Source organism: Haliotis asinina, chromosome 2, assembly GCF_037392515.1.
Source record: "Haliotis asinina isolate JCU_RB_2024 chromosome 2, JCU_Hal_asi_v2, whole genome shotgun sequence".
NCBI lineage: Eukaryota > Metazoa > Mollusca > Gastropoda > Lepetellida > Haliotidae > Haliotis > Haliotis asinina.
In genome coordinates, this window is record NC_090281.1 from 84,743,924 (window position 1) to 84,757,731 (window position 13,808).

General features: G+C 37.2%; 1 protein-coding gene across 1 annotated transcript in view; it reads right to left on the reverse strand.

Moving 5' to 3' along the window:
• Positions 1-13,808, reverse strand: part of LOC137274473 (vascular endothelial growth factor receptor 1-like) — a 65,860-nt gene that overhangs the window by 17,384 nt on the left and 34,668 nt on the right. The window contains exons 2-3 of the mRNA XM_067807675.1: positions 4,833-4,993; positions 1,885-2,056 (exon numbers count right to left, since the gene is read on the reverse strand). Of these exons, the coding sequence (XP_067663776.1) occupies positions 1,885-2,056; positions 4,833-4,993 (333 nt within the window). The remainder of the gene's footprint in view (positions 1-1,884; positions 2,057-4,832; positions 4,994-13,808) is intronic.

The following is a 13,808-nucleotide window of genomic DNA, read 5'->3' on the forward strand; positions in this document are numbered from 1 at the left end:
CTTTCGGAGTTTGTCTGCATGGTTTGTGCTGCCAAGTTTATTTGGTTAGATAATTTAAAAAGCAAAAGTAACTTGTTGATTGTTCAACTTTCCAGTGTAGACACCTCATTGGAGAAAAAGCCAGCCAAGGGAGGTTATAAATTCATTGAGCTGAGTCATAGATGTATCCAGGGTATAGTGGAGACTCATCGAAAGGGATGCCCTGGAGATACCAAGGATAGGCACTGTGATCAATTGGTCATCTATATTTTTTACACAAATATATCAGTGATAATGTAACTTCATTTCTGGAAAAATATTGGCCTAGGTGTTTTCGAAAACAGATCTAAAAAATTTCAGTGTCCATTAACATTTTAGTTTTGTAAAGTGATTCATCTATCACCAATATTGGGACCAACAAAAAGAAAAAGCCATAACACTTAGGTTTACACTATTAGTCTGAGTGTAATGTGAACATAACGATCAATCTAAAATTCTAAGAACATTTAAACACTTCTTATACTTCACAAAATACCTTTCATTCTTTCACTGTTCTTATACTGCCATGATCCCACATTAATCCCTGCCATTAAATTACCATATAAAGAGTTACTTCACTTTTCTTACAGATTTTCTCATTTAAAAAATGTTTCAATTTTATGTCCTTAACATATGTTCAATTAGAAAGAGATCACAGAGAAAACATGCTTGTAACACATGGGATTCCAGAGAAAAAGAAAATAGGGATCAAGGGGTAACAGCATTTGACCCGACACATGTGTTTCCTCATGTAATGGTGTTCATGCTATCAACCACTAGACGGTTCTTGGTGACTTACAGACTGCCATGACAATAAGGCTGTTCGATATAACCGGTTTACTGGTGTTTAAAGAAACACAAGCTCTCAACCAACAGAGATCAGGGATATCACATCCCACCTGCATACAATGAACTGACAAAAACAACAGATTACAACACTCCAGTCATCTCTGATAATTGACCTTATCAGCCACGTATACTTTGTTATTGTCTTACTGACTTCCTCTTATTGTTACATCATTATCACCACCCATTGTTGTTTTTGTTAATCCCTATGATTCATACATGCATGCTGTTATTGATTTATCCCCGATCATGTAGTTAAGTCTGTTCTGTGCTGTATTACTTCACTCTTGCTTGACAATGGTATAAGGATCCATAACGAAATGTTGTATCATACGTAATAAAGAAGTTGTTATTCATAAAGAATCTTACTTTCTTATTACTCATCAACTTCTAATAATGCCAATCAAACAAATCAGTTTTGGATCTGAATGACTTAAATATTTACTCATTCATGACCAGTTATCTCTGATGTGTTCAGACCAGGTCAAGCTGCTGTTTAAGATCTCAGGGCTCAGGGCTAACAGTTTTTGAGATTCGAGAAACTAGTTCAAACTAGCAACCACTGTGTGGATGTTAAATTGTTCTTTCCCTTGTTTCAGCCAGAAATGAGCATGGTAGTATAACAACAAGTGAAGCATATCAGGAGAGTGACCAGGTTCTTCACTGGGAGCACAGGTCTTCTGAAACTCTAGTTAATGCAGAAGGCTGCAGTGCTGGGGAGTCCTTGATGGTTCAACTAGGTTGCATTTCTTTCCTGGAAGAAGTCCCATTCGCTGTCCAGGTAGAGGGTGCAAAGGTCCTGAGCTGATGATCAGCCTTACTAGTCTGACTTTCACATGAAACCTTTCTGATGCACATTCATTTTAATAACAATCAAGCATTAACTGGAGCAAGCAAAAATCTCTTGCTATACATATTGCAATATATGCTTTTGCATGGCAATATGAACATTCTCTGTAATCCTCAACCCTAAATGACCTAGATAGAATATTGCTGCAAAATTTACTGACATTCTCTTACCTTTCACAAATATGTAGACAGAGGAGTCATCCCTGACCTTACGCTGGTCAGCCTGAAAGTAGCAGCTGTAGCTTCCTGTGTCATAATACTGGGCATTGGTCAGGGTGAGGCGGGATGCTGTCTTGTTGTTGCTGCTAGAGGGGACTTCTTTTTTCGAAACACTGCTGTCAGACTGAATACAGAAAGCATTTACATTACATGTTTGTTGGTACAGGTTGCATTGTGGTAGTTAGTGCTGGTTATTGGGATGTGTGTGGTGATTGTTGCATTCTTGTAATGGATGAGTGAGTGAGTGAGGGTTTAGGTTTATGCTGTTTTCGGCAATATTCCAACAATATCACACCAGAAATTGCACTCAGCAATATTTGAGCGGTCCCTTGGCATGATGAGCGAACACCTTAAACATTTGGCTCCATCACCGTAGTAGTTGACGGTACTGCTTGCTGTAGTGTGTTTGGTGGTTGTAAAGTGTATGAATGAAGTGGCTGTTTGATGGTAGTAGTGTCAGATGGTAGTTGTGTGTTAGCTGGTAGTGGTGTGTTTGATGATAGTGATGTGTTAGCTGGTAGTCATATATTTGATGGTAGTGATGAGTTAGATGGTACTGGTGTGTCAGATGGTAGTGATGAGTTAGATAGTACTGGTGTGTCAGATGGTAGTGATGAGTTAGATGGTAGTGGTGTGTTAGATGGTAGTAGTGTGTTAGATGGTAGTTGTGTTAGATGGTAGTGATGTGTTAGATGGTAGTGGTGTGTCAGATGGTTGCGATGAGTTTGATGGTGGTGATGTGTTTGATGGTAGAAGTGTGTCAGATGTTTGTGATGTGGAAGAAGGTATTGGTGTGTTTAATGATAGTGGCTGTTTGATAAGGGCTTCTTCAAATACTGTACCCAGGTGGGGAATCGAACCAGGGTCTTTGGCGTGATGAGCAAACACATTAGGCACTAGGCTCCTCCACAGTCCTGTTGTGTTAGATGGTAGTGGTGTGACAGCAGTCATGTGCTATTTATGTACTGAAATATTTGCTAATTACTCGATCATATTTCATATCAAGACTTTGGTACAACAAATAACATAGTGTGTCCATTATGATGCAATACCTTTCTTTTTATGTCCATTCTATAGACATGCATGTTCTTGATGCAGATTTCTGGGTTATGAACAAATCCTGCAATAGTGTGTTTACTCATGGATCATGAATGCATAGTGGTGTGATTGGTTAGGTGGTTGCATGTTTATCATTGCTGCCTGTCCCGAGTTATTCCTAACCAAATTGACAGATATTTCATCATGACATCAGAGCGAACATGTCAATGAAACAAGAAGATATGTCCACCATTCACAATACCTGCCATTCATCTCTGTCTACAACCTCAAGCCATTTAACCATTCCTCATCACCTACATGACAACGTAACAGACTGCCTCTCAACACATTCATTATCAGGGGCTTCTGCAGGCTTACTATGTCAAAAAGGTAGCATCAATGGGCTCAATAACACGATAATTTGCATGCCATGGTGTTGGTGAGTGAGTGAGTTGAGTTTTAGGTTGCTTTTCACTATATTCCAGTAATATCAAAGCAGGGGACACCAGAAATGGGCTTCACACAATGTACCAGTTTTGGGAATAAAATCTGGGTCTTCGGAGTGACAAGCTAACCATTGCCCTGCCAAGGTATAGTATGAGGGATATACGAGCACCTGCTTCCCGAGTACTGTGTGTGCCTGGCACATGATGCATCATTTCCTGCCTTTTATCAAGTTTATGTTCATATCATTATCTGAGTGGTGGAGCAGCCTTAAACAGGGGTAGTGGTTAAAGGGTTGGCTTGACTCGCAAAAGATCTGGGTTTGATTCCCCACAACTTCTGAAATGTGAGAGAACATTTCTGGTGTTCAATGCCATGATATTGCTGGTATATTGCTAAATGCTGCTAAAAACCATATTCACCCATATGATAATCAAGCATGTTGACATGTTCAGTATCTCTATGTTGTCCCTAACTCAGTGCCCTGTCTGATCAAAGCTTGATGCCACCTTGATCGGGTAGTATTTCTATCTATAACATAACGTTTGTTTGTTTGTTGTTAACACCAAAATATTTCAGGAATATGATGACAGTATCCCAAATATCAACATCGTTCCCTCCCTCATCTGGCAGTGAGGGATTGTGCTACCTTGATCAGGTGGTAGTATCAGTTTCAGATATCCTACAACATTTGTTTGTTTGTTTGCTACTGTTATGGCAGTGTGGCCTATAAGTACAACTCTTCTCTAACTCATCCATTCATGAAGGCCTGAGGTCATCACATTCTATCTTGATGCCAACTATGGTATAACGTTTGTTTGTTGTTTGGAAGCATGCTCAGCAATATTTCTGTTATATGACGACAAAAATAAGAAAAAAAAAAGACTATTTTTTCCTGTCACCCTGCATACTGTTTGGTCTTTTTTTCATAACCCCTTGTTTGTTCTAATAAAATCAAATCAAATAGACTAATGTTGACAATCATAAATGAAATGCATTCATACTCATGATCCTGTTATGATGGAGTACTGCACTCGTTCTGTACGTTGAATTCTGAGATATTATTTTGCTATTGTTGGGTGAGTAATAAATAAAATACTAAACTCATGAATTGTATTGATATCTAAGTAACTTTTGCTCATTAGACACCAAACCATTCACTCATTTCATAAATACAGTGTTACATTGGTATACCATTAAAAAGGTAGAGGATACTGGATTTACAAGATTGATAAAATGCAAAAGTTGAAGCCAAGGAGGACAGAGATGACGAAGAGAAATCACAGGAAAATGTGACAATTCATACCATTCCTTTGGAAAATGTTTCATTTGTATGGATATATAACTGCTTTTTCTCTTTTTAGTACTAAGCTTGCAAAATGGAATATCCCCTACGTCTTGATATATAACTCACTCACCCTGTCCTGTGGGCCTGGGGCTGTCACATGCCATTCCAAGGGAAAGTCTCCCTCACACAGTAGAGTAAAGTTGTCCCCAGCCTTCAGCATCACAGTAGAATCCACAAAGTTCCCTGTGATTTTCGGCCGTGTGTTGTATATTTTGACTTCATTAATTTCAGCTGTAAGTAAAGAAAAGGCACTGTTTCAAACATTATATCATGTATTCATGCAATATCAAATACCATTTTCTTTTTAAAACATATTTCAGTAAAATATATATATATATACACTGGCGATTCATTTGAAAGGGACACTGGGCAAACAACGTCACAAAAATAGGACCCAACATATTCTTGATCTATAACTTCCTTTGTTCAGTACATGGCAGTCTCATTGAACCTAACATGAAAGTTTAAGATCTGTTATTATTTTTATTTGTTTTACACCTCTTCAAAAGATTCACATTTCCACAAGTGTATGATCAATGTTTAAATGCCCTCTGTCCTCTCCAAATATTCGACTGCAGAAAAGTCTAATGATAAATACTTGTAGTAGACACCATTGTTAATTGATTCTGAAAACTTTTTCACAGATACACATCAAAGGTCATATCAAATTAATACACAGCTCAATATCGAGTATTACTAGACTTTCACAAGCCTGTTATCATCTTCCTAAGGGACATGTCTATCCAAAAGCAGGTTTCCTCAGTGAGGTTCTCCTCAGCAAACAAGTACAAAGGTCATTCTAAAATTACACTTTTCAAAAGGGTCCTTGTTTTGTTGAGACATAGTAAATGCTTTTTCACGTCTGTTTCACAAATGGCTGCTGCATTGCTACATCTGAAGAGACTCAAATTACAAATGAGAACTATCCCTAAATATTTTGACATAAAAAGCAAAGGGTTCTCCCTGACCACCAGGGTTCAAAGAGAAGAAAGTTACATGAAGAAATATCAAACTAATGTTGTATATTTCTCAGGACAGTAACTGATGGACATGCATATCACAAAATTCATCCCAATGAAATCTCACCTTCTCCTTGGAATTACAAGATTGATAAAATGCAAATGATGGAGCCAAGGAAGAAACAGATGATGAAGAGAAATTAAGAGAAATTAAATGTGACACTTAATTCCACTGGAAATGCATCACCTGTATGGACATATTACATTTTCTCAATGCATTGGGCATTGGCTTGCGGTATGCTTGCAAAATGGAGTATCCCCTACTTTTTATAATGATATATATTTATGACTTCAACGGACCCATCTTCATTTATTCTTCATTCATGTCAAATCATGTACTTTAGCATAAGGGTAGAGTAAGAGAGAAGCATGCTTCAATCAGCTACTAAATCATTTCTGTCTTCCAGTCCAATCTTATCACTCAACATCATGTGACATCCTCTTTGTAACTCTGTGGACTTCAGTTGGAAAATTCAACTTGACCACAGGAAATATTACTAAACATGGGCTTAAGACAAGTGCCTGAGGTCACCGACTGGTGTTATTAACAGAATTTTGCTGTATTTCACATTGATGTGAGATAAATACAGATTATAGACATTAATCTCCTTCACTGAAAGTACAAATACACCGATAATCCACAGTTAAAATCTTGACAAGTTTGATAATCAAACTGGCAATCAAGAATCCAACCACGGCTAAGGGATACAATACGGTACAAAAACATCATATCCTTTATCACTGGGCCATTCATATGCCATTCGGAACAGAAACAATAAGGTCCTGAAAAATATTAATACCACATCAACTTAAATCAGTTTGACAGAAGAACATGACATCAGTTAAGGTTCCAACTGCGTATTTCTCTCTTTCATCAAAGTAACAGAACAGCTAATCTACTTCAGACAAAAATTGCAAGCCCAAGGGAATATCCTGATAATTTAACACAGACGTGATTCACTCCTCCTAACAATGTCTGTAAAATGCAAATGCACAAGTATTGGGAAATTTGATTGTAGCAGGGACAATACTCGGTACTCAGTCGAAGAATGACACATTGAAGACAAAGTACGGTCGGAATGACTTTCATGTGCTCGAGATGTGGGTCAGGATTGTGTGTCAATCAGTGCACCCCCTTGTCAGATTATTTAGAAGAAATAAACTCACATCAGATCTGAAATAAAGATTATTTACATTAAAAATTAAAAACAGGTTCACATGTTCTATTGAAACACTCTCTAATAAACAGCAATGAATTAAAAAGATATGATTTCATAAAAATGATTCAAATTAAATCATATTATCTCCATTTGGGAAATAGTTCAAGGGCTGATAACAATGGCAATCAACTAGTTCCTAATGCACTGAGCATGGGCTGTCTTAAAAAACGTCAGATGAAGCTCATCAATAGGAAGATCGCATTTAATGTGATGTCATAATGAGCTGCTACTGATCAACCTCCCGTTATGACACTTAGTCAGAACTTCATTCAAATATTTTATTGTGTCCATGATCCAGGCTGGCAGGCTACAGCATTTGGACATCAAAATAAACGTGTGGATGCTTCAATAACTCAATCAGACGTCCAATCAGATTTGAGGCTTTGTCGTGTTATAACATCAGCAAATAGACTTGGCCAAAATGCAAACAATAACTCTGAAACTGCCTCATGTCGAAGGACCTTCCACTAACTATATAGGTAATCTGACAACGGTTGTTTGGTTTGATTGCAATTTGAACTCAGGTTAAGGAGGTTTTGCTGGTGTAATATTCTACTTATTTGCAAAAAGAGGAACAAAGGAACTAATTAACTCTGCAATTGTTCTGTCATTTTACTCGTTGTGGATGACGATGGTGCAAGGGACTGATCATTTATTATGGTGAGTGAGCTTAGTTTAGTTTTACGCCGCTTCTAGCAAATATCACAATGAGCTTCACATTCACACATCGTGGGGAATTAAACTTGGGTCTTCCACATGATGAGCAAATGCTTTACTACTAGGCTGCCCCATTTAAAATTAAAATTTAATTTGAAATTTAACAAGTAGGAGCCAGAGATATTGGTCATAGCAATGTATAGTATCTTGATATGATTAAAGTATGTCAATGGACTTGATAAAAAGTAGAAGGAAGGCTAAACTACTATGTCTGCTAACACATCATGGTGTTTAAACCTAACTAAATCAAACTAACATGGGTTACCATGACCTACTCAACTGGAGGGCCAGACGTCCCCAGTTCCTACTTTCAAGAATCCTTAAAAGAAATATTTCGGGTGCTGCAAAGAAAATGAAAAGTACACTGAATCCTAAAATTTAGCAACTATTTAAATCACAGGAACAAGTACAAAAATATTATTTTGCATTTCTCAGGATGCATTATATATTTTTGGGGAATCCATTGTGTTTGCGCACATTGCACATATATTTCTGCCTCATGTAAAACTCTGCACTAAGATGCTGACTCTCCTTGACAGGTCTAAGGTGGTAAACAAGGGGGTCGACATGTTTAATAATTCATCTCTGCCATGTCTTGTTTACCAAAGACATTACTTTACAAACCAAAAATATAAAAAGACCAACTGGGACAAAACAATTTACATTTTGCTGCAAAACTACTTCAGCAGTAACAACCAAAACCATTTTAGGACTGTGTCCTTTTGCTGAGTCAAGATTTTAATCAGAAGCGAGACAAGATGAGAAAACAGTACAGTCATCCAATCAACCAGATTTAAGGCTGCCTTAATGGTAAGAAGTTTCAGGAACAGGGGCATGGTGCAACCTGACTCCAATCTAAATAAAAAACGTTAAAATTACACAAAACTGTTTAATTTCCCTGAACTTCATCAAACCTGTGACAGCTGTGAGTTCAATACACACATCACCATCATGTCTGTTTGTTGTTTTAAGGCGTCAACTCAACCTTGCAAGTACATGCACATGCTGATATAAGATAAAGAGGCTGTGCATGTTGATAGTAGACAGGTTTTAGCAAGCCTATGATATAGGGTAATATCCTGTTTATGCAGCACGTCTTTGTTCCAGAACAACTTGGCCACAAAGAGCAGACACTGCCTTGCTTACCTCCACAAGTACATCTAGACATCCAATATTTGAGTCCCTCCCATTACCACCATCAAACACTGTGATGCTCACTTTATCTAGCATACATGTATTTGCCACGTAGTATTAAGAACCCTCAATATCATATCTTTTAAAATCACATCCATAAGGCTTTTAGAATTGAATTCATTTCAGTTTTATTTCAACTTAATATATAACAATGGATTATTTATTCCATTAATAACATCACACATATAATTTTTGAAAAACTCATATTTTAATGTTATGTAACATATATTTAACATTATATTTAAAATATATACCAAAATACTTTGTTGGCATAAATCATTTACTTAAAATATTTCATTTGTATTAATATTTGTTGCTGTAATTGGTGTTTTTCATAGGAAATTAACTCCAATCTGCAATAGCCAATGAAGTCTTGACACTGATCATGCAAATCTGTAAAATAACATACAGCATTGGTCAAGTCATACTAAAACCTATTAAACAAAATATGTCATATGACATCTCCAAACAGATTAACAATGATTTACTGTTTCTTGACTTCTTTTGAGAAGTATATAATATATTATTACTTTACATTTTAACAATGACTTACTGTTCCTTGACTTCTTCTGAGAAGTATATAATATGTAATTACTTATTACGACTTCTCTGCAAACATGGACTATGTATATGTTCATGAAAGCAATGTTTAGTACTTAATGCCAGGTCACAGACAATGTTAAGTACACAGAACTGCTCCCAGTCCTCTACATGGGATATTCACACACCACCTCTGTACTGACAGGTGCCCATGGGAAGTGTACTTGGCACCATACAATTCAGTACTGTTCCCTTCTTAATTCATTACATCCAAAAGAGTAGACTAATGTTTAGTCTCTAAATATGTAGAACTTTGATAGTAACAAACAAACCCATTTTAACTGACAAGAAAATCTAGCCTTTCTTAATTTAAGGCTTTAGCACTGAAGAGAAGGCTTTGCAGTAGGCAAAATAATGGTTCAGGGACTGTGAGACAGACCACCAAAAGAGGTGAAATATTCTTTGTGAAATCTGCCATCATCAGAAAGAATACAATTATTATTGATACTTCCAAAGCAAACACAAAGTATTTATCTATTACTTCCAAACTGAACCTTTCATGTTTTTTACACTACCTTGACCTACGTCTCCTACTGAGTGAGTGAGTGAGTGAGTGAGTGAGTGAGTGAGTGAGTGAGTGAGTGAGTCTCAGCCAGATGTCAGAAAACGTTTCTTTACTTTTGTCTCTTTCGTGAGCCCAAGGAACACATGAGTTTGAAAACTCAAGAAAACATAATCACGGGAACAGATTCGTTGAACATGGATATATAGTTTGTGCTATTAAATATTTTACTAATTCATTTAATGTTCACATACTGTCAACCCTGTAAGTCAAACAAGACTTATCTTATCAACAACACTCTTACATGTATGTCACTGAAAGAGGCATATAGATTTCAGCTTGTTACTGTTGCACTTTGACATTCAAATACAGTCACAGTCTTAATTGAGTAAGAATAGCCTTTCTCCAAGGTTCTTCTACATGCTGAACCAATGGTGGTATTGTAATTCGATTCTTAAAAGAAGCAAGTCTAGATAAGCTGACAGTGCAGCTTCTAGTGAGTGAGTGAGTTTAGTTGTATGCTGGACTCGGCACTATTCCAGCTATATGGCATGGAAGACCTCTTCTAAAGAACCCAGTCTGTTATTGATTATTTTCTAAAAATAATTATTTACACAATTAGAACAAAATTTGTCCACACTAATACTAACAGATAGATAATCCATTCGAAGATAGTGGATCTGTCTATAAATTCCTGAATGATTAACATATTACTGAACAACAAACAACAATAGCTTCCATTAATATGAGTTTTCTGAGAAAATCAGTGATGTCGGAGTCACTGACCATTGATGATGAAAATGCATTGCAGACATCAAAGATTTCAATGAATCATCTAACAGGCTTTGTTGCGAACAAATCTCCACACCTTGGGAAGTTTCCTCTAGAACAGGATCAGAACACAAGGACTGGCACTTTTCGGCAACAGAATATGTGTGAAATATGACCAACAGAGAAACAAGATTCTGCCAGTCACTTCTCTTGACTACTGAGACCACCGAGTCTACTGGGAAGTGACCTTGAAAGAGTCACTAATGAAGCTGTAGAGGGTAGGTAACGAGCAACAAATTCCAACTCGTTTCTGGTAAATGCAGAAAAGAATCACAACCACCCTGATAGAGCAGGCAAGAAATGAAGCATCAAGCTTCTCTGAGAGGAGAAAGAAATCCCAGCCTCCTCTAATAGCTAAGAAAATCCCAAGCTCCTCTTTTTTTTGTGTGTGTGTGTGTGTCCGTGTGTGTGTGTGGGGGGGGGGGGGGGGGGGGGGGGGGTGTAGGTTGTAGTAGGGATGGAAACAAGAATCCAAACTTCACTGATAAAAATGCTGAGGAAATCCCTATCTCTTTGACCGAATGAAATCCCAAACTCTGACAGAAAAAAAAAGACATGCTAAAACATGTGACTGTAGGATAAAGGAAATCAAGATCTCTGACAGAAGGAACAAGAGAACAAGAAATCCCGGCCTTTGTGGCTACAGGAGCATGGAAACTGCAGCCTTTAACAGATAGTGCAATAGGTAAAATCTGTGGACTGATTGGACAAGAAATTCCAACCCCTAATGACTGAAGAAGCAGGAAATTCCAGCCTCTATCAGCAGAAGTCCAAAAATATGACAGACTTAACAAGCAGTCCCAGTCTCTGTGACTGAAAGCACTGTAGTCATTTACTGACACAATACACTACAAAAATTATGAATAACAACCTGGTCTGATTTTACAAAAATAACTGCTTCAGTATCGTAGCTTATAAAATGCTGTTGAATGATATGATGATAATCACTCAAGTAAACTTTCCATAACTGTCTCCCTCAACCCAACTGAGGGTGATAATCCTCTAGAAGTATTTCTCTGAAAGCTGCCTGATCTTTCTCAAGAAGACAAAAACATTTCACATGATACATTACCTCCCCACACATACACATGTGAGGCGTCTTTGCCATGTTTTCCTTTCCTACATATGCTGCCAATATACGCTGTTTCTGTCTAATGTTAACCCCCATGAGGTAACTACACAGAAGAGGAGCTGACAAGGGAGATAACTGCTGTTGTTTCATGTGATCCGTGGCTTTATGGTAGTAAACACCTCTTTCTTTGCCAAAGATTAAAAACAAACGCTCCAACTATATGCGTTGTTTTGATGATAATTTTACAACTTAATGACAACAGCAGCAAACCATTGGGACGGCCTTACAGTTCTTGAGTGAGTTTAGTTTAATGCTGCTTTTAGCAATATTCCAGCAATATCACGGCAGTGGACAGAAATGAAATTTCTTGAATACTTACCATAAAATGAAAATAACATCCACTGTTTCATATCAAAAATAACTTTTGTGAGAAAAAAGGTGACGCGAGATCAAAGACTATTGATGACTGGATGATAATTAATGGCAGCCATAAAAGATTTCAATGAATCATCGATCAGGTGCTTGGTACAAAAACGAAGACCATGATGTAATGTACGTTATATTTGGATTACACTTTTTTAGTAAAGTACAGATTCTAGTACTCTTGTTGGGTGGAGTCCCACCTGGGCTTCAAATCCACACCCTTAGGCACCACTCAACCACCAGGACTTCTACAAAAATATGCATAAGTGTACATTGGCAGAGCTAAATGGCATTATGAAATCAAAGACCACAATGCTCTAAAAAATCACTAAAACCCACAGTAACAAATAAAACAACAATGCTTTTAATGTAAAAGAAGAAAAACGATTATTCAAACTGACATGTGACACAAAACAACACTGAAGTATCCCCACTTTTGATTACAAAACTGTACATACATTGACCCTGTTAACGTAAACAAACTATAGAAATGCCGAAGTTGTTAATCCCATCAGTTGTTCAGTAAATCACTGACAGATTACAATCATAACATATTTCATTTCTTAAAGACCTGTGAAGAATCAGGACAAAACTGATCTTAAGTAACATGTGCTTAACAGGTATAAGAAGCAGCTAACAAAATTGACTGATCAGGCTTGATGACTTGATTGACAAATGTCATTGTGTCCCAAAGCTCAGGCTAGGATGCTCATGATGTTGATCACTGGATTGTCTGGTCAAAACTTGACTATTCACAGACCACCAACATACATCTGGAATATTGCCGAGTGTGGTGTAAAACAAAATTCACTCATTCACTCACATGACCATTACTAACATAACTGATAACATCCTGAACAATTCCATGTTGGAAAATAGAATGTACAGTATCTGTTTAGGAACAGTTCCAAACTACTAGATAAGTGAAATAAAATGATCACAAAACCTACTACAATCAATTAAAATTATTTAAGTCAGACGCGAAAATTTAATTTATAAAATAAACAATCTTAAACACTCATCATAAAACCCCCTGCTTACAGCAGTGCATGCCAAGTTTCCAAGCCCAGGAATAACATTTATGTAACCCAAAAGCAAAGTTTGGTTTACTGTCAGTAAAAACATTTTAACAAGCAGAGATGTACGTCTATCAAGAAGAGTGATAAAATGCAGCTTTGAATGGGGAAGGGCATCTCAAATGGCTGCAGAATCAGGAACAATTTGGCTTTAGTTTAGCCAATGGTATTAATTGGAAAGACATCCACTCCCTAGGAAACTGGAAACATCCTGTGCTATATGACAACTGTTGAATAATCAGCTGGCAGTACATCCACTTACATCAGGTGAGCGAGGAAGTTGACTTTAAGCCACACTCAGCAATATTCTAGCAATGTGGTGGCAGTACATCCACTTACATCAGGTGAGCGAGGAAGTTGACTTTAAGCCACACTCAGCAATATTCTAGCAA